The sequence below is a fragment of the Sorex araneus genome, chromosome 2 (genome assembly GCF_027595985.1).
Source record: "Sorex araneus isolate mSorAra2 chromosome 2, mSorAra2.pri, whole genome shotgun sequence".
Taxonomy (NCBI): domain Eukaryota; kingdom Metazoa; phylum Chordata; class Mammalia; order Eulipotyphla; family Soricidae; genus Sorex; species Sorex araneus.
The window spans coordinates 267536676-267563198 of NC_073303.1; the positions used below are offsets into that span (position 1 = coordinate 267536676).

General features: G+C 50.5%; 1 protein-coding gene across 1 annotated transcript in view; it reads right to left on the bottom strand.

Moving 5' to 3' along the window:
• Positions 1–11771: 11771 nt before the first annotated feature.
• The window catches only part of PAQR9 (progestin and adipoQ receptor family member 9), a 31258-nt gene continuing 16506 nt past the window's right edge, over positions 11772–26523 (bottom strand). Inside the window, exon 2 of the mRNA XM_004602919.3 lies at positions 11772–11898. Coding sequence (XP_004602976.2) covers positions 11886–11898 — 13 coding nt within the window. The 3' untranslated portion in view covers positions 11772–11885. The remainder of the gene's footprint in view (positions 11899–26523) is intronic.

The following is a 26523-nucleotide window of genomic DNA, read 5'->3' on the forward strand; positions in this document are numbered from 1 at the left end:
GACACAATATCGACACAGCTGCAGCTACTTGCTTGTCTTTCTGAGTCTGTGACTTTCAAGACGGGGCCTGCAGTAGAGTCAGTGTAGCTGGCTTCTGGTCCCAGTTCCGCTGCAGCGAGGAACTCAGCCAACCGAGGACTCAGTGAGTTATCTTTAGAGTCTTCATCTCAGTAATACATTTCTTAGCTTCAAAAGAACATTGTCTACCTGCCACTCAGATCCTCACGAAGGTTTGTTCTTTCTCCTTGTCTACTTTGCATCACCTGGAGTCATTTTGACACAAGATAAGATCTATTCCTGGACATGAGTTACAGGGATGGGAAATCAAGTATTAAATTTTGGCAGTGATTATTATGTTATAGTATCTTCTAATAGCCTAAGCATTTTATTTTCTAATGTGTGACCCTTCTTCCAAAATGAATTAGTAAGAAAAGAATAAACATGAGGGTGTGTGTGTGTGTGTGTGTGTGTGTGTGTGTAGGGGCTACATCCAGTCACGCTCTAATCTATTCACAACTCATTGCTCAGGCACCATGAGGTGCTGGGATTAAAACTGGGGCTCCTACATGCAAATCATGTGCTCTAGTCCTTTGAGCTAATTCCTTGGCCTGTGATTTACTTTTGAGATTGCAGCTCTGCTAGAATGAACATAAGCCACTGAATCATCCCAGGTAGCTGGTCTCCAGGCTGAGAACTCTGGGGCTGGGCAGATTACCCTCCATGACAAAAAGTTAACCATCCCACACTCATGTCCAATATCCTCTGCCATAGAGATGGCCCAGCTCAACAACTGCCTCTCAGCAAGCTGTCAAGCCACCAAATTGTCTCAGCTCTACATCTCCTGGAGCCCACAGCTGCATATGTGGCCGCATGATACCTCCAGAATTCATAGTACTGACAGCCCAGTCATAGCACAGAAAATTCGGTAGGAAAGTTGCATAGAAGCTCACTAAGCTCGGTGAGTGAAAACAGTAATGCAGAAGGTTCAATCAGCACCAATCAACTCAGTAAATCCTCAAAGATTTTAGTGGCGTATTGTGAGGTATAGCATAATCATAAATTCTTTCTTGATTGATCCATCTTTTTTTTTTTTTTTTGCTTTTTGGCTCACAGCCAGCAATACACAGGGGTTACTCCTGGATGTACACTCAGGAATTACTCCTGGCAGTGCTCAGGGGACCATAAGGGATGCTGGGAATCAAACCTGGGTTGGCTGCATGCAAGGCAAATGCCCTACCCTATGCTATTGCTCCAGCCCCCATTGATTGATCCATCTTTTGATAATTCCATTTTCCATTTTTTTGGTAATAAGAAATATGAAGTAAGCTTGTTTGCTCCCACTAAGGGTGCAGGTTTCATGGGGTAGGGTGGGAGGTTGGGGACATTAGTGGAGGGTGGATCACAGTGGTGGTGGGTTTGGTGTTGGGACACTGAATGCCTGAACTGTATTATGAACAATAGTTTCGTGTTTTGTTTTTGTTTTCTTGTTTTGGGGCCACACTGGCAATCCTCAGGGCTTTCTCATAGTTCTGCACCCAGGAATTACTCCTGGTGGTGCTTGGGGATGGACCATCAGGGACGCCAGGGATCAAACCCGGGTTGACTGTGTGCAGGGTAAACTCCTTACCCATCGCACCATCCCCTTATGAACAACCTTTTTAATTTCTATGTTTAAAAATATTTTTTAATCCATAAATATAAATGAATAAATTGCAGCTCCTTGGTCACTCAGAATAGTGTTTGGAGTCCTGACCTTTTGCAGTCAACGAGCCAGCCTGTAGGGGGCAGTGTGCTCAGGTCCACAGCCGAGTTGGCCCCTTAACTCTCCCAGCCCTCTCATTGCTCCGCAGCGGGTGGGAGGTGACATTGACAGCCCACCACTATTCACAGACCCTCCTAGAACATTCTTTTCACAGTAATGATCAAATAAACCCAATAATAGCAGACAAAAGAAAGTGGCGCTTCTCTTGTTGAATGTACTAAATAGAATCATTGCCAGTCAAAACAAGTCGTGCAATTGTGTTAGAGTAACACAACTTTAATACAGGATGAAAGGTGTGGGAGACTGAGGGCTGGGGAATGGTGCAGAGGGCTGGAGCACGTTTTTAATGAGGGAGCCCCCGGTTTTATCCCTGGCACTGCATGGTCCCCTGGGCACTGCTGGGGGTGATCCCAAAAACATTTTCTAAGGAGCAAAACATAATGGATTGGTTCCTTTCAATTGCATTTCCTTTTTTTCAAATGAAAAGGCAAAACCGTACCGGCAGATTAGTCTGCCACTGAAATAGTACATTATAGGCTAATAGCAATTGGGTGACAATTAAATCAGGAAAGGAACAAAAAGAAATTCATTTCCATTTCCAAAGCTATTCTTCAATGGCAGTAAAATATTTTATGCATGAACTAAAACTTGCACTTAGCAAACAATGAGCTTGTTCTTTGCAGTGTGTGCCCTGGCTCTGTTTTAAATTTTAATCGCAAGCGAGAGCTCCAACTGGTCACACAGCACTCGAGGGTTCCACTGAGTCAGGCCGACTTGGAGGCAATTCAGTTCTGTTCCGGTTGTTGGCACCAGATCTGAGTTCAGTCTGGTGTTTAAATGTAGATGCAGAAAAGCCTCTGGGAAGGACCGGAGTGACCGTACAGTGGGGAGGGTGTTTGCCTTGTGTGTGGCCGACCCAGGTTCGATCCCCAGTAACCCATCTGTTCCTGAGTGCAGAGCCAGGAGTAACTCCTGGGAACTGCTGGGTGTGGCCCCCAAACAAAAAGACTCAGTGCGTTTCCTGAATAATCACAGAGCACTGGGAATTTAAATTCTCAGACGTGCGCCTGCACCCAAGTATCTGGGCGGACGACTGGAGAGATGGAAAGTCACTTGCCTTGTTTGCTGCCAGCTCTGGTCCAGCACCCCGGAGCACAGAGCCAGGAGTAGCCCCGATGCCTCACTGCATCTGGCCCCACTGCCCCCCACGCCTCCTTCCGGGGTGGGAACTGGCGCCCTGGACACCTGCAGAAGCCAGGTGTGCTCCTGCTGCTCTCTGCTGCTGGCACCGCCTCCTCTTGGCTGTTTCCTGGAGAAGACCGTGCTGGCCTTACGGAACAGCCCCTCCTCTGACCCTAACCACCCGACACGCCTGCGTCAACAGAGCGTGCAGGAAGGCCAGCACCCGACCAGCTGGTCCTCTGTGTTCAGGCCACGGTCGGCAGCTGCGTCTCAGGGTCATGTTCTGGTCCGTCTCCAGCCTTCCCTGGGCTGGTCAGCTCACAGACGTCATGTCTCCTGGAGTTGGAACGTGAGTTCGGAAGGATGAAGAGGTGGTCTTTGCTTGCCTTGCACGTTCGTGAGGCCCAGGGTTCCAAAAGAGAGATGGTACCGGGAGCAGGATGTTTGCTTCGTACAGGGGCCAACTCTGGCTCGGTCCCCAGCACCACATATGGTCCCAGGAGCACTGCTGGGAGTCACCCCTGAGCACAGTGTCAGGAGAAAGCTCTGAGCACCACTGGGTGTGGCCCCGAAACAAAAGAGGGGGGGAGAAAGATAGAGACAGTGAGAGCGAGGGAGAGAGAGAGAGAGAGGGAGAGAAGGAGAGAGGAGAGGGAGAGAGAGGGGGAGGGAGGAGGAGGGAGGGAGGGAGAGAGGGGGAGAGAGAGAAAGAGAGTGAGAGTGAGTGAGAACAAACTGGTTCCTTGGACAAACTGTTTCCACTTGCCTGGCAAGCTCCCTGTGACATACTTGATATGCCAAAAACAGTAACAAGTCTCACAGTGGTGCCCATTCCAGCAAATCGATGAGCAACAGGATGATAGTGATGACAGTGATGACAGTGATGATTTTACAATTATTTGATGTTTAAGGGCTGGAGCGATAGCACAGCGGTTGGGCGTTCGCCTTTCACACGGCCGACCCAAGTTCAATTCCTCCGCCCCTCTCAAAGAGCCGGGCAAGCTATTGAGAGTATTGAGCCTGCACGGCAGAGCCTGGCAAGCTACCCGTGCTTATTGGATATGCCAAAAACAGTAACAATAAGTCTCTCAATGAGAGACGTTACTGGTGCCCGCTCGAACAAATTGATGAGCAACGGGATGACAGTGACAGTGATGTTTAAAAGATGCTCCAAGAGCTGGTCCAGTGGCTAAAGCACTTGCCTTGCAGGCATCCCTCCGGGTTCAATCCCTGGCACCCCATATGGTCTTCAGAGCTCTGCCACGAGTGATCCCTGAGCACTTTGCGGCCCCCAAGTGAACACACACACACAATGCACCAAGGGATGATCTGATTAACTCCAGCCACGAGGAGGCTGCTCTGTCCTTTCTTCAGAGAGTTAAACGGTGGGTGTGGCTGCCAGAGATCAGCAGTAGATGGATTTGCTTTGGAAATAATCTTTTTTGAAGCAAAATAGGTTTGCTTGTTTGTTTTCATTGAGGGAAATTTACTTAAAGAAACATGGCATGGGGGGGAGGGGGGGTGCCATGCTCAAGAGAGGACAAGCCGGAATCACCCTTTCTTCCAGAGGGAAGCAGGCAGAGACTCGGGTTCAAGGGCTCCCGGGCCTAGCAGGCAGCCAGGCTGGCCTTAGCCTGCAGGCAGCAGCTGTGGCCAGTGCTGCGGTGAACTCGGCAGTGCCGGTGTCTCTGCTGAACAGTTTTGGCGCCCCCCGGGGTAGACGCCGAGACAGGGGTTAGCAGAGACCTACGGCGCATCGGGTGCAGGAAACCCCGTTGTGAGCAGTCCTGTCAATCACAGAGCCTAAAATTTAAAATAATTTTGTAATTGTCGGCGGCAAAGCTTTCTCCTCAGGACACGCTGCCCAGACTCTGCGGGACTCTGTTCCCTGGCTGGCCGCGTCCCGCTCTCCGGCTGAGGCCAGTCAGCGGCCGGGGTCAGGGCTCCCGGGCGGGCCGGGGTCAGGCTTCTGCTTCGCAAGGGGCCGCGAGGGGCCCTTCCTGTCCGCCGCTCTCCAGCCAGCTCAGTGCTGGCCCCGCAGGTAGGGGACCCCTGGGGCCCTGGAACACGGGGACAGTCAATGCCGGGGTGTCTTCAGGCCTCACCGGGAGGTGCTGGGGACACTGTGCTCTGAAGATTGGGCCCAGGTGGGCACACAAGTGCCCCAACCGCTGGGCTATCTCCGGCTCCAGGGCTGCCCCTGCTTATCTGCCCCCTTGCCCAGCTGAGCCCCGCCTGCAGGTGGCACCAGGCCAGGCGGGCTTGGGTGTGAACAGTGCCCGCCTCAGTGCCCGCCTCGGCCCACAGAGCCCGGCGTCTCCTCCACAGCACCACTGCGCCCCCGAGCACGTGGCCTGCAGCAGCCCCCGTTCCCTGCTGGGAGTCAGGACTCCCCTTGGGGGACCATCCTACACCCCATCTCCAGCCGCAGCCTGGACCACCCTGCTCTGGGTCTCTGCCCTGGGTGCCTGCAGTCTCAGCCCCGAGTGCCCCGAGCAGCGGCCACATGGGCAGCCGACAGCGACTGACCCCCATCAATACCGCACCAGTAGGGGCGGCCCCGGCCGCGCCAGAGCTTAGAGCCTTCGTTGGAAGAGTCTTGAGTATCTCAAAGATGTCAAGTTCATTCCCAAGGAAGTCCGAGCGGTTGGTCTAATGTTGGCAGTTGTATTGATCGGACACCGTGTGAGCAGTTGTCCCGCGGTCTCGAGGATGGGACGGTAAAATCTTAGAGTCGGTGAGAGCAGGGGCTCGGCCTCAAGCCTCAAACTGTCTCCCGTTTCCGGGCCGAGATTCCCGGGCCACAGGAAGGCACCTTTGGAAACACAAACACGTCGGATTCATTGATCTGTAATTTCCTTCCCTTCCCTTTGAGGGGTTGGGCGGGCACGTGCGCCCGGCTGTGCTCAGGACTGACTCCCGGCTCTGTGCTCAGGGATCACTCCCGGCAGGGGTCAAGATATGCGCGTGTGGTGCCAGGAACGGAGCCTGCATCTACCAGCACCCTCAGCTGTCCGGTCTGGCAGCCCCAATTTCCTATTTTTTTTCCTCATTATGGAGGCATCTGGTTGACAAGACTGTATGTTTTATTTTGTTTGGGGTTTTATTATCTTGGCTTTTTGAGTCACACCTGGTGGTGCTCAGGGGTGACCCCTGGCTCTGCACTCAGGAATTACCCCTGGCGGTGCTCGGGGGGCCCTATGGGATGCCGGGGATCGAACCCAGGTTGGCCACGTGCAAGGCCAACGCCCTCCCCGCTGTGCTGTCGCTCCAGCCCCAGACTATATATTTTGAGAATACATCTTCACACTTCAGATGAGATTCCTCCCTTCCGAACTCCTCAGGGTCTCTCCAACACAATCCTTCAGACCCCTCCACCTTTTCACCCCCTCAGCCCCTCCCTGAGCCCCCACCCTCGGAAACTCGGCTCTGAGCTCAGAACCAAAGGTTTGAGTTCCCCTGGTTTCGTCTGTTCCTTTGCTTTGTTTCTGTGTAAAAACACAAAAAAGAAAAGAGGGCGGGGGACACCTCGCTGCAGCGGGCACTGGGCACAGGGCAGCAGTGCTGTCTCTCCCACCGCCCGAGTTCGGTAGTCTCCAGCCCCTTCCCGAGGCAGGCAAAGGAAAGGAGCCAGGCTGCTTGGTCTCAGTTGCAGTTTATTCCATTCCCGTCTCCATTCTCCTCTGATTCTCCTCCTGCTTCTCCCTCCCCCATGCTACTTCATTCTCCTTCTCCTCTGGGTCTGGATCTCGATCTGGCTTCTCCAGATCTCGCACTGGGACTCGCACTGGGACTCGCCCTCCAGCCCACTCTTACAGCATAATTAAATCCCCCAGCATGAGGGGTTGGGGCTTACACACAGGTGTGGTCACAATCGATAGGGGTAAAGTTCTTTCCCTCAGGGGATGCTTCTTCTAGGACAGAATCTCTTTCAGCAGGACACCCACCCAAGGGCGGAATCCCATGAGTGTGTTTCTCCTCTCCTTGTCCAACTAACATATAAGCATTCATAATATTAATCATTTTGTATGCACATAGCAAGAGATGCATTAAGCTTATAGAATTGCTTTCCTGGGGTCGTCTCGATCTCAGACTACAGTGCTCTGGCCAGATTAGTCTTTCCTATCCCTAGCAGGGTCCTAGTCTCGTCATTACTTTTGGATCATGACATGACATGCCCATGACCAAGCTCTTAACATATAGTTAAGCATTAGGCGCTTTGGCCAGGCCCATCTCGATGCCAGGGTAGCACATAACTCACCGCTTGCCTTGGGTCCGTCCCGTCCCTCGTCGGGACCCTGCTTTTGGGGGTGCTAGGAAGTAAGGGCAGCTGAGGCTTAAGTCGAGAAAGCAGATGCCCGGGAGTGAATGATATTCAAAGCCAATTAAATCCCATGTTACCAAAGCATATTAACAACTGTCTTTCTTTGTCCATACAAAAAGGACATTGCTTTAAAGTAAACTATCCAAAAGACTAAGAGGAGAAAAGCAATATTAACTTATAATTTCAGTGTCCTAGAAAGGTCTGACCTTACAAATTAACAGAGTCTGATTAGGGAAAAGCTGATAAACTGGTAGAAGTGGTTACAGATAAACAAAGGAATGGAAGTGACTCGGGAGCACTTTGATGGGCGTGACTGATATAACTAAGCTCCTAGTGGCAAGGGGAGCAGGACATACCAATGTAGTCTAGAATTGTTTAGAGATTATTACCAGATAAGCCCAAACTCTGTGACAAGGGAGAAAGGACAAACCAACGATATCCAACAGTTTCTTTACATGCCACACACACGCGAGGTGCATCTGTCTTTCTCCTGCTGATTTATGTCACTAAGCCTAGACCTTCTCGGGTTCATCCATGCTGTAACAAAGGTGACAATTTTACCTTTTCTTAGCCCAGTAGTATTCCACAGTGCACTTAGTCAACAATTTCTTCATTGGCTCGTCCACTGTGGGGTGTTTGGGCTATTTGGTATCTTGGCTGCAGAGAATGTAGATGTGCCTGTATCTGGAAATCAGTGTCTTTATGGTCTTGGGATATTCCTTCCTTCCTTCCTTCTTTCCTTCCTTCCTTCCTTCCTTCCTTCCTTCCTTCCTTCCTTCCTTCCTTCCTTCCTTCCTTCCTTCCTTCTTTTGTTCTCTTGTTCTCTCTCTCTCATTATCTCTCATTCTCTCTCCCTGTTTCTTTCTTTCTCTCTTTCTTTCTCTCTTTCTCTTTCTCTCTTTCTCTTTCTCTTTCTCTCTTTCTCTCTCTCTTTCTTTCTTTCTTTCTTTCTTTCTTTCTTTCTTTCTTTCTTTCTTTCTTTCTTTCTTTCTCTCTTTCTTTCGTAGACTATGCACTACTTGTATAAACAGACACTCATTCAACCCATAAAACTTTGACTTTGCCAAATTGTCAAGTGGATTATTATGGTGAATTTTGGAGGGGGAGACATCCAGCATGGTCAGGGCTTATTCTGGATCTGTGGTCTAGGGTCACTCCTGCTGGGGGACCCTCCAGGGTGTTGGGATTCAACCTTGGTCAGCGACATGCAAGGCGACTCCCCCTCTGTACTATCTCCAGCTCCTCGAGTGAATGATTTGAACCTGTTGCCTGTCTCATTCCGGATGGATATTCCAAACATTTCTCAAAACCATTCTTTGTGGGGCTGGAGCGATAGCATAGCAGGTAGGGCATTTGCCTTGCACGTGACTAACCCGGGTTTGATTCCCAGCATCGTATACGATGCTCCAAGCAGCACCATGAGTAATTCCTAAGTGCAAAGCCAGGAGTAACCCTTGTGCATCACCAGGTGAGACCCAAAAAGCAAAAAACAAAACAAAACAACAATCCTTTGTGTTGTGCAGTGCTCATTTGCAGATGATGCGGCAATTAGATGGATTGTTCTCAAAAGTCCTTTCTCATGGTTAGATTTACAAATAGCAATTTTAAAATATACTATTTTAGGGGCTGGAGCGATAACACAGCGGGAAGGACATTTGCCTTGCACACGGCCGACCCGGGTTCGATTCCCAGCATCCCATATGGTCCCCTGAGTGCATGAACCATGAGTAACCCCTGTGCATTGCCAGGTGTGACCCAATAAAGCAAATTAATTAATTAATTAATTAATTAATTAATTAATTAAATACCCCTAAAATTTTTTTTAATGCCAAAAACAGGGGCTGGAGCTATCCCACAGCAGGGAGGGCGTTTGCCTTGCACACGGCCCACCCGGGTTTGATTTCCAGCATCCCATATGGTCCCTCGAGCACCTCCAGGAGTAATTCCTGAGTGCATGAGCCAGGAGTAACCCCCGTGCATCGCTGGGTGTGACCCAAAAAGAAAAAAAAATGCAAAAACAGTAACAACAGCGTGCTCTTCATGTTCCTGCAGTGAGCAGATGCCATTGGGTACACTAGCACGTGACAAGGACAAATGAAGATGTTACTGGTGCACGCTCGAGCAAATCAATGAACAACAGGATGACAGTGATACAGTGATACTATTTTAAAGTATATTATTATATAGTAGTTTATACTCTGTCTCAAAGTATACTGTTGTAGAGGTACTGCTATAGCACAATTATATTACTAGTTTTGTTGATAGGGGAAGAGAGAAGGAAAGGGGTGAAGTAGAAAGTGAACAGCCAGCGAGATTGTTCTGATGCTAAGGTGTTTGTCTTGCATGAGGCCAACCCCTGTTTGATAACTGGGACCACCTATGGTCCCTCCAGCACTACCAGGAGCACTTCCTGAGCACAGAGCTAGGAGTCAGCCCCAAGCACCACTGGGAATGGTCCAAAAGGAAAAGAAGAAATTATTTAAAACATAAGCCTCGAGACAACACAGTAAGAACCTCATTAGCAGAGACCTTTTAATGCTTGTATTTAGATGAAACTTCCTTTTCCCCAAGTAGCTAAAAATGCTTTAAAAGCAATCCCTGTTATGCGAATTGCTCTATTCTCACTTTAATAGGTTCCCAGAGTTTCTGTGAAAAGCTAAAACCATCAATTAAAAGACAAGTCCTTAAACTATTTGACCCAATTCAGCTTCAGTGGTCTCCATTGAAGGGGACCCAATCTTTGCTTTATTATCACTTACTGACTGCCTGGTGTGCATTAAGCACTCTGGGAATTCTAGAATTCTCTATGTGCCTGTGTTTCTAGGTATCCAGCAGTCTGGCCGGGGTGGTAATTAGTGCACATTTATTTTTAACACCAATAAAAAAGGCATTAAAGCCTAAACTCTGAAGAGGCGGTGAGAGTGGTGGGGAGAGAGGCTTTCTCTCCCCGCCCTTGAGTAAATCCCAACCGTTTGAAAATTCCCAGTCTTCGGGTGGGGCTATCCTCATCCCCCAGCCCCACCCCCTTCCAAGGGTGACCCCTCAGAGAGCGAAATAGAAATGCCAACCCTTCAGCCCAGGTCCTGGCGACCCACGGAATGTCCAATGCCTTAGGGGCCGGATGTGGGAACCCAGTTAACAGGAAGCCCGGGACAGGCTTTTATTTATGAATTTATTTAATAGGAGCCACACCTGGGAGTGCTGGGGGTGGGGGGTGGGGGGCCACGCAGCCTCCAGAATGTGCTGTGTGGCCCGCCCTGACGCCGCCCGCCCCGTCCTCCCCAGACTCTGCTACCTTTCAACAGGTGGGCGACTTTCCGAACCCAGCAGAACCCCATGGCACCGCGGCACCCCAGAACCTCTCTAGAGAGGCGGCCCAACACCCCCGTCTTATGGTCCCCCGCTGTGGAACAGGACTGTCAGTGGCCGAGGACACCAGTGCCCTGACTGCTTCCACCCACTGGCAGCTCGAGTTATCAGGGCCCGGGCCGGGCAGATTATAGCTGGGCGAGCAGATTACAGCTGGGCGTGGCGGCCCTGCGGCGGGAGATTGTGGCGGCCAAAGTCACTGCTCCCCGCAAGGTCCCAGGCGACACCAGGTCTGCACTTCGCCCAAAGCTGCCCTGGCCTGTGTTCTCCGAGCTGCGGGTCCGAGAGGGGACGGCTCAGCCACCCGGCCCGGCCCTCCTGCCCCTGTCTAGGCCCCGTCTCAGCAGGCCTGGCTGTGTGTGGTCTTCAAGCACCGGCCACAGACCAGTGCTGGCCTGCAGATGCGGGAAGGCTGGGGGGGGGGGATTTGAGGTTATCTGGAGGGAGAGGGGGCCGGGGGTTATTTTCCTGTCTAGGGGCCACACCTGGCTGTGCTTACGGCTCATTCTCAGGCAAGTAGGGGTGGGACACGTGAGCAGAAAGGTGCCTGGGGGTGAGGCAAGCATTTTACCCCCCATCTCTCCGCCCCAGTGCTGAGGCTGAACCGCACTGGCCTACTTGGTTATCAGTACCCCCCAGGACAGAAGCAGGAAGACGGCCGCCTCTTCCCAGACGACGCCCCCTTTGCAACTCTGGTCACTTCCTGTGTCATGCCACAGCCCCAGTCTCCTGCCCTGGTTCCTCATTTCTGCGTTCTCACCCATGGCCCCTTGGAATGTCCTTGGCCCGCAGTTGAGACACGCTGGGCGGGAAGATCGAAGGCGGAGATACCTGGACAAGCGCTTCCTGGAAACCGGTGGACCAGCCCGTGTGCCGAGGGTCCCCCACGCAGAGAGCAGCAGAGGCGGGGGGGGGGGGGGTGCCCGGGTGCCCGCAGCTCACGGAGCCATCTCGGCGTCCTCTCCTTCCTCTTTCCCTCTCCTCCAACAGATTTGGAGTGGGTTGTTTTTTCACAACTTGGTTCACTCTTCGATGTCTCTCCTTTTTTTTTTTTCTCTCTCATTAGGTCATTTTAGTTACTTTTCAATGGGAGAATGATGCATAAATAATTGAGCAGCCGCATTGTTTGAAATGAAAATCTTTCCTTGAGTTTTGTAGGTCACCAGTAGGTATTTGCATGCTCATACATTTTAAATGATCTCTAGCTCTCTTCGACAGCAGGGGGAGGAGGACAAATGCCGGATGAGCTCACTGCTGTGGTCTGCAAGGAAACAAAACAAGGGAATAGACAGTATCTCAGCGGACAAACCCTTGGCCGTGATTACAGAACTGAGATTACCAAGCACCGGGGGAGGGGAGGGAGAAAGAGGCCGCAGCGGTGAAGATTCTTGGTCAGTTTGGTGTTGCAGTAGTTTTGCACATCTAAACCACACAAGTTAACTCTGTAGTGACCTGAGAAGAAACACTTGAAATTTAAGATACAAAATATAAAGCCCCACACTTACGTAAATACATACAAGTCCATCTCCGACTTTTAAGAAAGCATCGTCCCTGGGGCTGGAGAGATAGCACAGCGGGTAGGGCGTTTGCCTTGCACACGGCCGACCCGGGTTCGATTCCCAGCATCCCATAGGGTCCCCCGAGCACCGCCAGGAGTAATTCCTGAGTGCAGAGTCAGGAGTGACCCCTGTGCATTGCCAGGTGTGACCCAAAAAGAGAAAGAAAGAAAGAAAGAAAGAAAGAAAGAAAGAAAGAAAGAAAGAAAGAAAGAAAGAAAGAGAGAGAGAGAGAGAGAGAGAGAGAGAGAAAGAAAGAAAGAAAGAAAGAAAGAAAGAAAGAAAGAAAGAAAGCATTGTCCCTCCCTTACGTTGTAACTGCTGTTACTATGACGGGGGTCATTCATCCTTGGTTGTGACCCCTCAGCGTTGGCACTTGTGGGGGTCCCACACATCTGTGGGGTGCTCACATGCACTTGGTTTTTGTGGGGGCTCTGCTGGGTCTCAGCTGGCTCAGCTGCTAGGGCCATGCTGGAGGGCCCGGAGCAGCCCTGGGGGACCTCAGGACTATTGCTCTCCAGGTGGTATTAAAGGCACAGATCCGGGGCCGGAGCGATAGCACAGCGGGTAGGGCGTTGGCCTTGCACGCAGCCAACCTGGGTTTGATCCCTGGCATCTCATATGGTCCCTCAAGGGCCAGGAGTAACCCCTGAGCATTGCTGGGTGTGATCCAAAAATCAGAAAATAATAATAATAAATAATAAAGGCACAGAGCCATTCCCCGCACCACCTCTGACACAGGACGTGCGTGAGAGGCAGGGGATCAGGCCTGGGACCTCACACATGCAGAGACCGTGAGTCCTGGCTCTGTCACACCTCTGGCTCTCTGACATTTAAAAGTCATCTCTAGAGGCCGGAGCGATAGCACAGCGGGTGGGGCGTTTGCCTTGCACGCGGCCGACCTGGGTTCAATCCCCGGCATCCCATATGGTCCCCCAAGCACTGCCAGGAGTAATTCCTGAGTGCAAAGCCAGGAGTAACCCCTGAGCATCGCTGGTGTGACCCAAAAAGAAAAAAAAAAAAAAGGTCATCTCTAATGATCTGCGCATGTTTATAAGCTGATATTGTGTCCCCTGCGCGGGAGAGCTGGCTCAGCGGGCTAACGGCACTTGGGGGCGCCAGGCTCCTGGGTTTAGCCCGAAGCATCACAACACCCCAAGTACCACCAAGAAAGATCCCCAAACTGGGGGGAGCGGAGCACTATTGGGGGAGACCCTGAACCCGAAGCAAACACTGTTCACAAGTGGTCTGTGGGTGTGGATGCAAGTGGGGGTGAAAGGGGAGGAAGAATGATGTGGGTGAGGAGGAGGAGGAGGGGGGTGGAGAGCAAACCAGGGCCCGAGTCATAGGACAGTGGGTAGGGCCCTTGCCTGACCTGGGGTATATTCTTGGCTAGGCATCCTATCTCTCCATTCTTTTTGTTGTTGTTGTTGTTGTTGCTTTTTTGGGTCACACCCAGCGATGCTCAGGGGTTACTCCTGGCTCTGCACTCAGGAATTACTCCTGGCGGTGCTTGGGGGACCATATGGGATGCCGGGGATCGAACCCGGGTCGGCCGTGTGCAAGGCAAACGCCCTACCCGCTGTGCTATCGCTCCGACCCCAAAGAAACTTTTTTTTTTTTATTTTGCTTTTTGGGTCACACCTAGCAATGCACAGGGGTTACTCCTGGCTCATGCACTCAGGAATTACTCCTGGCGGTGCTCAGGGGACCATATGGGGTGCTGGGATTCGAACCCGGGTCGGCCGCGTGTAAGGCAAACGCCCTACCCGCTGAATCTCTCCATTCTTACACACAATAAAATAATTAGGAATCGGATGTAGAAGTAGATTCAGAGACTAATGACTTTCGAACACATGAAAGGATGATTCACTCTGAGCATACATGAACATGATCCAGTGCATCACGTTAACTCATTCCAAGTAAATAACAGGACATGAGGTAAATACATGACCCTAGAAGAGGAGCTAGTCAAGACCAGCAACCAGTCATAACACATCAGTGAACATTTCAAGTAGATGGAGGCAAAGACCCTCAATCAATTATCAGGATCCGAAGAGGTTAATTGCAGAAGAGGAAGCGCCAATAAAATGATAAAAAATAATTCACGTGTCAGCAGATTGTCGAGGAGACACGCATCAGGGACCTTGACCCCTTCGACTGTCTGTCTGCCCAGGAGCGGACACCCTGCCGCTGGGTCTGACCTTTGAATTTTTTAAAGTTATCTTTTGATTGGCTTTCGGTTTTGAAAGCTAGCAACCAAACGTGGGAGCATGAGGTTTGGTTCGGGTTTCCACTTGCCATCCCGCCCTAAGGGAATCGATACTGCAGATGTAAACAAATCAGACAATACAAGGATGTGGCCTGTGCACTGTTTACGACAGAAAACTCCGTGGGAGGGAGGGGGCGGGAGACAGCTGCGGGCCTCGAGGAGAGAACTGGTCTGCTTGTGGGAAAGGGACCGTGGGGAAATACAGGTGAGGGCCTTATAAATGGACTCAGTGCCCCAATGAGAACAAGTTTTCTTTTCCTCCTTCTGCCCCCTCTCTTTATATTTTTTTAAATTTAATTTTTTTTTAATTTTAAAAAATATTTAAAAAATTTAAAAATAGGGGCCGGAGCGATAGCACAGCAGGTAGGGCGTTTGCCTTGCATGCGGCCGACCTGGGTTCAATCTCCGGCATCCCATATGGTCCCCCAAGCACTGCCAGAAGTAATTCCTGAGTGCAAAGCCAGGAGTAACCCCTGAGCATCGCTGGGTGTGACCCAAAAAGCAAAAAAAAAAAAAAAAAAAAAAATTAAAAATATTTTTAGGCAGCGCGTTTGCTTTGCACGTGGCCCAGCCGGGTTCGATTCCTCCGCCCCTCTCAGAGAGCCCGGCAAGTTATCGAGAGTATCTGGCCCACCCGGCAGAGCCTGGCAAGCTACCCATGGTGTATTCGATATGCCAAAAAATAGTAACAACAAGTCTCACAATGGAGACATTACTGGTGCCCGCTTGAGAAATCCATGAGCAATGGGATGACAATGACGGTGAAGGTGGTTCACAATATTTAATTACAGTTAATATTCAAACACCAATCCCACCACCATTACACCTTCCCACCACCAAATTTGGGGTGTTTCCATCCCAAGCCCCAAGACCTGTCCCAAAGCACAGCCGAAATAATATATTTTGTATTGTCTGTTATGGAAAACCAGGACTGGAGCAATAGCACAGCGTGTAGGGCATTTGCCTTGCACGCGGTCAACCTGGGTTCGATTCCTCTGTCCCTCTCGGAGAGCCCGGCAAGCTACCGAGAGGATCCCACCCACATGGCAGAGCCTGGCAAGCTCCCCGTGGCATATTCGATATGCCAAAAACAGTCACAACAAGTCTCACAATGGAGACATTACTGGTCCCCGCTCCAGCAAATCAATGAACAACAGGACACCAGTGCTACAGTGTTACCATTATGGAAAACTGTCTTATGATGTGTCCTGCGGCTGCGCGGTCCAGGAATACACTCACTCGTGGGTGAGGCTCAGCCCGAGCGTGTGGGGAACAGCCTGGAGTGTGATAGTGGTTGGGTTCGGGAGGTTTTGGCTACCCGGGCTGGGACCCTTGGGGTGGGGAGGACTCTCAGCCGCCCCCTCTTGGGCACCTGGAGTGAAACAGCCTGGCTCAGAGTCCAGTGGACTCCTGCTCTCTCTGGAAGACGCCAACCCCTCTTGGGGCAAACCAAGGCGTGCGCCCCCAGGTGCAACCTCCCGGTGCCTTGATCTGGAACTCCCAGTGTCCAGAGCAGTGCGGAGAAATGGGCGTAAAGGCACTCTCTCCAGCTATCTGTTACACCAGACTGAACGCTCAGCCCAGCCCCCACCCACGTGTACCCAGGACACAGATCAGGATATGCCGGAGTGCCCTGGCCCCAGGAACAGGCTCGGGGACGGGCATTTGGACCAGTCAGGGGCAGCGCAGGCAGTCTCCGCACTTTGGCTGACTCTGTTCAGAGAGAAGCTTAACCTCCGGTTCTCCTGGCTTTGCGGCCGTGAGGGTGTAAGCCTGGAACGCGCCTCCACAAGGCCACCACAAAGGGAAGACTTGCAGGACAATCCCTTAGAAAACAGCCGAGACCAACAAAACCAGGTTGCAGCCTCCAATCTGGCTCTGTTTGCAGCCCTCACACTTCTAGGGCCGGGGACGTTCCCTTTCGTTGGAATCCTTCATTTTTCTATTACAGACCCGGGGTGCTGATTACTGTATACAATAACGTGGATGATTTGACTTCTGGATTTCTAAAACAGAAATGTTTTTGCTCGGTTAATGTGAGCTCAAAAAGTGTGGTGCACTCTGAAAATAGAATATAGACCAAATGCAGTGGCCAATGGTGCCTCTGTCGCAAACCACAACACCCAAAAGGAGAGAGAGAGAACAAGGGGGAAGGCCCTGCCGCAGAGGTGGGGTGGGGTGGGGGGATGGGGAGGGAGGGTGGGAGGGATACTGGGAACATTGGTGGAGGGGACTGGGCACTGGTGGGGGGATATAAGCAGAATGCTAACATGAAAGTTCACAAGTCTGTAACTGTAACTCATGGTGATTCACTAATAAAAAAAAAAGTGTCAAAAAAAAAGTGTGGGTGCCCTCACCGCATGCAGTTGGTGGCCAGGTGCCGCCTCCCCATTCTGGGTGACCAAGGGCGACAGGTGAGTGAAGGAGGAAATGGGAAACGGAGGCCGGGCGGCTTGGTGACCAGTCTCCATTTTATCCCATCTCCATCCACACACTGCCCCCTTCCTGTCTCACACTGCCTCATTCCCCCCTTCTCTCTCTCTCCCCTCTTTGTGTGTGTGTGTGTGTGTGTTTTTTTTCTTTTTGGGTCACACCTGGCAGTGCACAAGGGTTACTCCTGGCTCTGCACTCAGGAATCACCCCTGGCGGTGCTCAGGGGACCATATGGGATGCTGGGAATTGAACTCAGTTCATCAGTTCGGTTGCGTGCAAGGCAAATGCCCTACCCGCTGTGCTATCGCTCCAGCCCCATCTCTCTCCCCTCTTTCTCTCTCTCCCCTCTCTCTCCCTCTCCCTCTCTCCTCTGTCTCTCTCTCTGTCTCTGTCTCTGTCTCTCTGTCTCTGTCTCTCTCCTCTCACTCTCTGTCTCTGTCTCTCTATCTCTCTGTCTCTCTCTTTGTTTCTCTCCCCTCTCTCACTCTCTCTCTGTCTCTGTCTCTCTTTCTCTGTCTCTCTATCTCTGTCTCTGTCTCTGTCTCTCTCTCTCTGTCTCATTTCCATCTCCCACTGTTAGTTCATTGAGAAACATCTAAGGTTGGGGCTAGCAATTACACATAGGTGAGGTACAATAAACATATGCAAAGCCCTTCCCTCAAGGGATGCTTCTAGGACAAAATCTCCTCCTGCCAGGAGACCTGCCCAAGGGCGAATTCCATCTAAGGTGTGTTCCTTTCCCCTTTCCCTTAGTTCAGGCCCATTTAGACAGTCATCTTAAATTTACTTCTTGATAATCTTTCTAGGGATTTTGCATGGACACAGTAAGAGATGCATCAAGCTTGTAGGGTGGCTCTCCTGGGGATATCTTGCTAGAGATCCCAGACCACAGTCCTCGGGCCAGGTCAGTCCTTCCTAACCCCAGCAGGGTCCTAACCCAGTTACTTCCTTTTGGGTCATGATAGAGTCTGTCCATGACTCTGTGCTCTTAACTTACTATAAGTTTTATAAGGCTTGTCCTGTCCCTTTTCTATGTTAGGGTAGCTTAGGGTCCATCCAAGTCCCTTGCTGAGATTCTCTGGGGTGCTAAGAGCTAAGGGCAACTGAGGCTTAAGTAAATATGACAGATGCCCAGGAGTAAATATTATTCGGAGTCAATTAACTCTCAAGTAACAAGAGCATAGCCTCAACTGTCTTCCCGTGTCTACATAAACAAGGGCATTGCTCTGAAGTAAACTGCAAGGGACCCAAAGGGGAAAAGAAAAGCCATATTTCCCTTGCATGTACAAAATACAGAGTCCTTAGAATCTGACTTATGGGTCTGCTTTGGGAATATAAGCGATAAACAGGGAAATCGAGCACAAAGGAGAAATTAAAGATAAACACAGAGGAATAGGAGTGGCCGGGAGCACTGTGATGGGTGTAACTCAGTAAACCTAAGCTCCCTGGGGGGAGGGCGAGGGGGGAGAACAAACCAATGTTATCCAACAGGTTGGTTTTGGTTTTGGTTCCGGGCTTACTCCTGGCTCCGCTTTCAAGGGTCACTCAGGGACCATATGGTGAGCTGTGTGTAAGGCAGGCACCCCGCCCCGTGTACTACCGTCCCAGAACTAAAACAGAAGTTTTATAATCATGCTTTTGTGTCAGGAGAAAGACATGTATTCATACACGGTGTGGAGAACAAATAGGGGTGAAGGGGAGATTATTAACTTCAATAACATCTCTATAACATTTGACACCTATACAAGTGTTTGTATCTTCTAAATTCCTTTTTTTGTGTGTTTTTGTGTGAGGGGGGCGTGGCACACCCAGTGATGCTTAGGGGTTACTCCTGGCTCTCTGCCCAGGGCCTACTCCTGGTGGTACTCAGGGGACCTTATGGGATGCTGGGGATTGAACCCGGGTCACCGCATGCAAGGCAAACGCCCTACCACTGTCATTGTTCCACTCTTCTAAAATTCTTAAAACAATCAAAAATTTCAAACCAGGGGCTGTTACGTTTTTCCTAACATGAGACTTTTGTTTGGTTTTTACAATGCCTGGCTAGAACCCACGGCCTCATACATGCAAAGGTAACTTGCTCTACTTCTAAGCACCAAATATGGGATTTCACGGAGGGAAAATGAAAAAAATAATGATTCAAGAAAAGATGCAAAATTTATTTTAGACAAAAACTTAAATAATATCAGCTGATAAAAAACAAAGAAAAACTTTTTAAAGTAATTTCTTGATTTCAGAAACTAAATATAATTATTGCACCTTCCTTCCTTCCTTCCTTCCTCCCTCCCTCCTTCCCTCCCTTCCTCCTCCCTTCCTTCCTCCCTTCCTTCCTTCCTCCCTTCCTTCCTCCCTACCTCCTTCCCTCCCTTCATCCGCCCCTCCCTCCCTCCCTCCGCCCCTCCCTCTCTCCTTCCCTCTCTTCCTCCTTCCTCCCTCCCTCCCTCCCTCCCTCCCTCCCTCCCTCCCTCCCTCCCTCCCTCCCTCCCTCCCTCCCTTCCTTCCTTCCTTCCTTCCTTCCTTCCTTCCTTCCTTCCTTCCTTCCTTCCTTCCTTCCTTCCTTCCTTCCTTCCTTCCTTCCTTCCTTCCTTCCTTGTAATCCCGGTAATGCTCAGCGATTACTCCTGGCTCTGCACTCAGGAATTACCCCTAGCGGTGCTCGGGGGACCCTATGGGATGCTGGGAATCGAACCCAGGTAGTCTGAGTGCAAGGCAAACGCCCTCCCCGCTGTGCTATCGCTCCAGCCCCTATGGGGGGGGGGGCATTTAAGAGGACCGAGCACGGTCACCTCTCGGCTGGAGTGTCATTTAACCTTCAAATCTCACACAGGCACTTTACCCCTCCTCCCCAGCCTCGAATCTCTCGAGAGAAGGGCTGACTCAGAGACAGGCTCCCCGAGGACTGGTAACCCGGCTTTGGGAAAATGCTTACCTAGTAACTAACACACCGGATAAACAGACGGGTTGACTTACCAAGAAGACTCGTGTGGCTCAGACTATTATATCGATTATTTCTTATGAGCCCCAGGTAGCTGTCTTGAATCTTTTTTTTTTTTTCCGGGAAGAATTTCAGTTTAACTTTAATTTTAAAAATTGGGACTTTCACAGTTTGTTTTTATTTTATGTTGTTTGTATTTGCAAATCCAAAGTGTCATGTTTTTATGCAGAAATGGTCATGTCTGGCCAGAGAGAGAGTATAGGGGGAAGGCGCGTCACCTGCGGGTGGCTGAGCCCTGTTTGATCTTCAGCCCTGTGTGTGGTCCCCCCAGCACGCCAGGAATGATCCCTGAGCACAGAGCCAGGAGCACAGTTGGGTGTGGCCCGAAACACAAAACCAGACAAACAAAAAGAAATGACCAAGTCTATTAACAATTTGTAAAAGAGAAAAAGAGGTATTTCAGCAGGATTTCTAATGTCCCTTATATTAAATATTACCTATAAAAATCCATCAAAGTATGGGGCTGGAGCGATAGCACAGCGGGTAGGGCGTTTGCCTTGCACGCGGCCGACCCGGGTTCGAATCCCAGCATCCCATATGGTCCCCTGAGCACCGCCAGGGTTGATTCCTGAGTGCATGAGCCAGGAGTGACCCCTGTGCATCGCCGGGTGTGACCCAAAAAGCAAAAAAAAAAAAAAAAAAAAAAAATCCATCAAAGTAAAACCTCAGACGTAGATGAGACTAAAATAATGTCCTCTGAAAAAGTGAGATGATACATAAATAATTTTATCATATAAATACATCCCATCAGAGCAGAATCCATTTTATTGATGACCATCAACATTCTTGTAATGTAAAATTTAGGAGCTTGCCTTGACATGAAATTTTAAACTCAGAATCATCTTTTGTTACACCATCAATCTTTTATTTACATCTGATGAGCTTCTGGGGTCGCTCCAAGAGGAGAATCTTAATATGGTTCCTCCCAGCTGCTGCGTTTCACCTTCAGGATAAGCTGTTTTCTCTTACAAGTCTATAAGCCAAAGCATTTCCAATTAAAATGGAAATCATGTGAGATTACATTTTTTTCTCCACTTTGCATTGAAGTGAAGATGGCAAACAGGTTATATATACACTTATAACTTACTCCCCCAAGTCAAGCCCTTCATTTTCGTAAATAGAGTTGCACATGCTGCTCTTGTAATCTTCTGGTTAAATTCTGGGTCATACAAAGAAAAGATTAAGCAGAGTGACTTCAAACCTAGAATCCTATAATTACCAAATGTCTGTTTAGGTTGGTGCTGGGTCTTCCTTTTCCTCTCTACTTCTAAATTGGGCAGAGAGCTTTCTGAACTACAAATTAAGAAAATCTTGGCTTGTTCAGCTCTGGTAAAGCAAAGCGATTTAAGGCTGCTGTCTATTTAGCAACCATTTGTTGTGTTTGATCTAAGATTAGGCCTAAGTTTATTTATGTATATTTTTAAAAATCCACTAAATTTAGAGTGCTCAGGAGTTTTAAGACAATTTCCCATGGGAGTTTCTCCTGGTTGTCTCTCCAAGACTTTTGTGATTGGGGGGGGGGGAACAAAACTTAAAGTTTTGGGGCTGTAGAGATAGTATAGCAGGGAGGGCATGTGCCTTGCACACATCTTATCCCAGTTTGATCTCCAGCATCCCGTATGGTCCCTTGAGACCTGCCAAGAGTGATCCCTGAGCACAGAGCCAAGAGTCATCCCTGAGTACCACTGGGTGTGGCCCCAAAACAAACAAAAAAAAGCTTCAACTTTTGACAAATAAGAATACAGTTTTGGGGGCTGGAGCAATAGCACAGCAGGTAGGGCGTTTGCCTTGCACACGGCCGACCTGGGTTCGATTCCCAGCATCCCATATGGTCCCCTGAGCACTGCCAGGAGCAATTCCTGAGTGCAGAGCCAGGAATAACCAATAACCCCTGTGCATTGCCAGGTGTGACCCCCCCAAAAAAAAAAGAACACAGTTTTGGAAGGAATTGAAACACGTGGAAATGGGTCCAATAATGTACCCAGGAACCTCTAAACGGAAGCCTGTGTGTACCTTAACCAGTTTTCGAAGAGCCTTGCGATGATTCTCTAATGATGCACTGAATGTGTTTTTCCCACTGACCATCGCCTGAGGGGAGGCACGTGACTCATTACCTTAATGGCCTGTGTACGAAAGCCCCGTGGGGAGGGAGACTTGGAACTCCACCTCACTCCTAATTGGACTGTGGCGAAAAAGAGGCGCCACACAGCAGAAAGCGGGGCCAGGAGGGCTGCTGGCCGGGCTGCAGGTGTCCACAGAGCTTTGCCGCCTCTCGCACCGAGACCGTTTTCATTACCCACTGGGAGCCTGAAGCCGGGTCGTCACTCTGAGGCACCTGAAGGAGGACATGGACTCGCTCTAAATCTGATTCTCTGAGGTAGATTGTGGTGGCTCGTGTGGTCGTGGACCTTGAGCACAAAATTATTAATTGATGAAGGGCATCCACTTCGTTTTATGTTTATAGCTCCAGTAAGTTTAAATCAATGTCTTGGCAGCCATCGAAGGTGGGAAGCGTTGCTATGATGCCGTGTCTTCCTGCCCGGGCAGTGCCCGCCTGATGAGGAGGGAGGGCAAAGTGGAAGGAGAAGGCCTCAGGCGTCCCCGAGGGCAGCTGGGAAGCAGGAAACGCACACTATTTCCTCAGAGACTGAGTGCAAGCAACAAGAACCTTCCAGTACTTTTCGGGGACACGTAGGAAATAAAGTGATATAAACAACTCACATAAGAGTATCACTGTCACTGTATCATTGTCATCCCGTTGCTTATCGATTTGCTTGAGCGGGCCCCAGTAACGTCTCCATAGTGAGACTTCTTGTTACTGTTTCTGGCATATCGAATATGCCACGGGTAGCTTGCCAGGCTCTGCTGTGCGGGCGGGATACTCTCAGTAGCTTGCCGGGCTCTCCGAGAGGGGCGGAGGAATCGAACCCAGGTTGACCACGTGCAAGGCAAACGCCCTACCCGCTGTGCTATCGCTCCAGTCTAAAGCCTACTACTGTTATATCTGTACCCTCCCAATCAATTCACAGGGCTTAAAAAGAAATCCATCAAAAGAGTTGCTCATTCTCTTGCACACCCTCCACTCCATGGACATATATATATATATATATACACATATATATATATGTCCACATGGGACAGCCTCGCAAACTTCCCATGGTGTATTCATATGCCAAAGCCAGTAACCAGCTGGGTCTCATTCCCCTGACCCTGAAAGAGCCTCCAATGCGGCACCGTTGGGAAGGCCGAGTAGAGAGAGGCTTCTAAAATCTCAGGGATAGGACGAATGGAGACGGTACTGAGACCGCTCGAGAAATTTGAAGATCAATGGGATTTCGTGAATATATACTTAAATATATATACATTTAAGTACAACAGTATCTAAAACTATGTCCATGGAGTAGAGGGCACGCAAAAGGATGAGCAATTCTCTTGACAAACCTCCCTCCAAGCGTCAGAGAGGCCCGGAGTTTGGTCTCCTGCACTGCGTGACCTCTGGCGCCCCGGCGACCCCCGAGCATCCCTGGGTGTGGCTTGTATATTTAATTTTTAAGTTGATTACTTTCTGCCAGACCAGGCCCTCATCTTCGCTCAATCACTGTCATCTCTGGGGCCCCAGGACTCGGATCTGGAGGATGGTGAGATGATTACCAGGTGGCCTTTGGGACAGAGGGGCCTCTGCTCCCCCCAAAAGACACAGAGCGAAGAGTCTGCACACACGGACGTCTCCACTGGACACCGGAGGAGCGGACGTGGCCCCCCAGGTCTCCGACTGCCGTGTCCTGAGTTGAGGCAGAGCCACCTCACTCTTGTCCGTCCCATTCGTCACGCGGGCTCTAGTCGGCTAACTGACCTGAGTCACCTCTGTTGGCCCGCAGACGCTGGCGGGGTGTGTGTGAGTCAGTGTGGCGGTCACCGCGTGTCCTCGGGGTCACAGCTCTCTCATTTTCCAGGTCGTGCAGGTGCCTCTCTGCTGGCTGATTTCAGCGGAAGGCCAGTACCCGAGACAGAAACCCAGCTGCCCGGTGTTCCCGCCTGTCTCCATCCCCCATCTTCCAGCTGCCTGTGCGTCTCCTGGGCTGTGACTGGTACCCAACCCGAACCCCAGCTGCTTCTGCTCTCCCATTGGCTGCCCACTCTCCAGCAAGGTTTGGTAAATAACCAATCAGATGGTGCTTGCCCTGTGCAAGGGCGGCTTAATGAGATGACCAACCCTCTCCCTAGTGAGAAACTCCTCTGTGCTCACATTCCAGCCTCAGAGCCCCTGTCTGCCTCGCCTTCCCGACTTCCCTTTGCTCTCGGCCCTGTTTCGCCCCCTAGACTTCGCTCCCTCCCTCCCCGTGGCCCTCCCAGCGCTGCCATGTTTCAGTGTATCCCTGTGAAGAGGGACAGCTCTGTCCATAGGTCTGATCTGCTCTGCTGCCAGAATTCAATGACCCCGTCACAGTTCTCGCCCGTCTCCCCCAATAATCGTTGTTCAAATGCTTTCCGCTTGTCCAGAGCCTTGGCTGACCGAGTCACGGACCCTCTGCCCACCGAAACTCTGGAGTATACAGCTCTCACTCCACCTCTGCACAACCTGAGCAGGACTGTGTCGCGCTCAGTGGAGAATCCAGGGACCTGGCTCTTCTGTCACCACCCTCTCAGCTTCTCCTGTGTTTTCCGCCTGTGGAGTTTTTTCTCATCACCTTCCTCTCCACACTCATTCCCGGAATCCACACCAGTACTTGCCGCTTCTCTGCGGGCCGGTAATCTGAGTGAGGTGCCGCCTCCTCCACACCCCCCTCTAAATGGACTCACATGTCAATTTTCATGCAACAGGCTCTCGCATCTGCCACTGGGAGCATCTCCAACTCAGTCGTGTTGAACAATGATGGTGATTTTCACATTCAGTGAAGCAACGCACCGATTCTACTTCCTGTTGTGTCTGTGAGGTTTTTATCGATTGGCACAAACATTCTGTAAAAGCCCGGAGAGTCAAAAATTTTTAAAATTGAAAATTGGAAACATTTTAAAAAATTGGTTTGGGTCACACATGGCAGAGCTCAGGACTCACTCCCTGGCTCTGTGCTCAGGTGTCCAGTGCTCTGCTGGTGACTGAACCAGAGCTGGCCGCACGCAAGGCAAGCACTGAAACCCCTGCATGTTTCTTCAGCCCAGGGAGTCATTGTTTTAAGCTTTGCAGATCAAACACGCTCAGTGCAACCATTTCCCTCCTTGGGCATAGCCAGTACAGTCTATAAGGAGCTTGGTAGAAAGTTGAAGTAACGCTATCGCTGTAGCACTGCACTGTCGTCCTGTTGTTTATCGATTCCTGGCTGTCCCTGCAAATCTGCCGCCAGTGATCCTGAGACAGAGCTTCCCGGCGCTGGTGATTCCTGGAGACAGGAGAGATTGGGCATTTTGGGTTGTTTTGGAGCTATTCCTGGCAGTGCTCGGGGCTGATTCCTGGCTCTGCAATCAGGAATCACTCCTGGCGAGCGCTTTGGGGGGGTCATATGCAGTGCCAGGCATCGAACTGGGGCCGGCCACGAGCAAGGCAAGCACCTTTACCTCTGCACTCTCTCCCCACCCCAGACATTTTTAACTATACGTCACAGAAACCTGACAGATTTCCTGAACTAGAACCTCTCAGGAGGGAGCCCAGGGAAGGTGGCCGGGTAATTCTCCTGTGGAGCCGCATTTGGGAACCACGAGCCATTGTATAACTGTGAGGGAATCCATTCCACCCGCCCCCCCAGCACCTAGCCCGCCCTGATCGCGTGCCTCCCCAGAAGCAGGATCGTGGTCTTTGAGCCCTGAGGAGGCTCCGTTGAGGGCGGGGAGACTGCTCCAGTGGTACTACGTGCTAGGCATGCCGTGACCCCTCCTCTGAGCCCCTCTGGGTGTGCCCTACAAAAGGAAAAAGCGAGCGGGGGACTGGATCAATAGCACAGTGGGGAGGGCGTTTGCCTTGCACTTGGCCAACCCTGGTTTGAATCCCAGCATCCCTGAGCACCGCCAGGGGAGATTCCTGAGTGCATGAGCCAGGAGTGACACCTGTGCATCGCCGGGTGTGACCCAAAAAGCAAAAAATAAATAAATAAATAAATAAATAAATAAATAAATAAATAAATAAAAGGAAAAAGCGAGCTCTCTGTCGCCTGTGCTGGGAAACATACAGGCAGAGCACACACTCCTGCCCCTTGTCCCTCTGTCCTCTTCAGACTTGGACTCCTTTCAAGGCGTTGCTGTTTGCTTATTATTTTTTTTTTTTTTTGCTTCTCTGGGGCCACACCGGCAGCGTTCAGGGCTTACTCTGGCCGTAGACTCAAGGGTCATTCCAGGCGTTGCTTAGGGAGTGCCAGGAATCGAACCTGCTTGTCTGCATGTGAGGTAAGTGCCTTAACTTCTGAACTCTCTCTATTCACATATTCATCTTTCATTTAAAAATGATTTTTAAAAACTTCCACTTTTTGAGTGGGTGTGCAATTTTGATTACCGCCGAAGTCAATAACCACGGCTCCTTCCAGCACCACACGGGCCGAGGCAGCTAATAAGAGAGGGGATAGCCAGGTCTCAGGTCTGTGTGGCCATTGCCAGCGCTCTAGACGCCTCCTGCTTGCATATCCCAGGAGGTGGTGTCTCCTT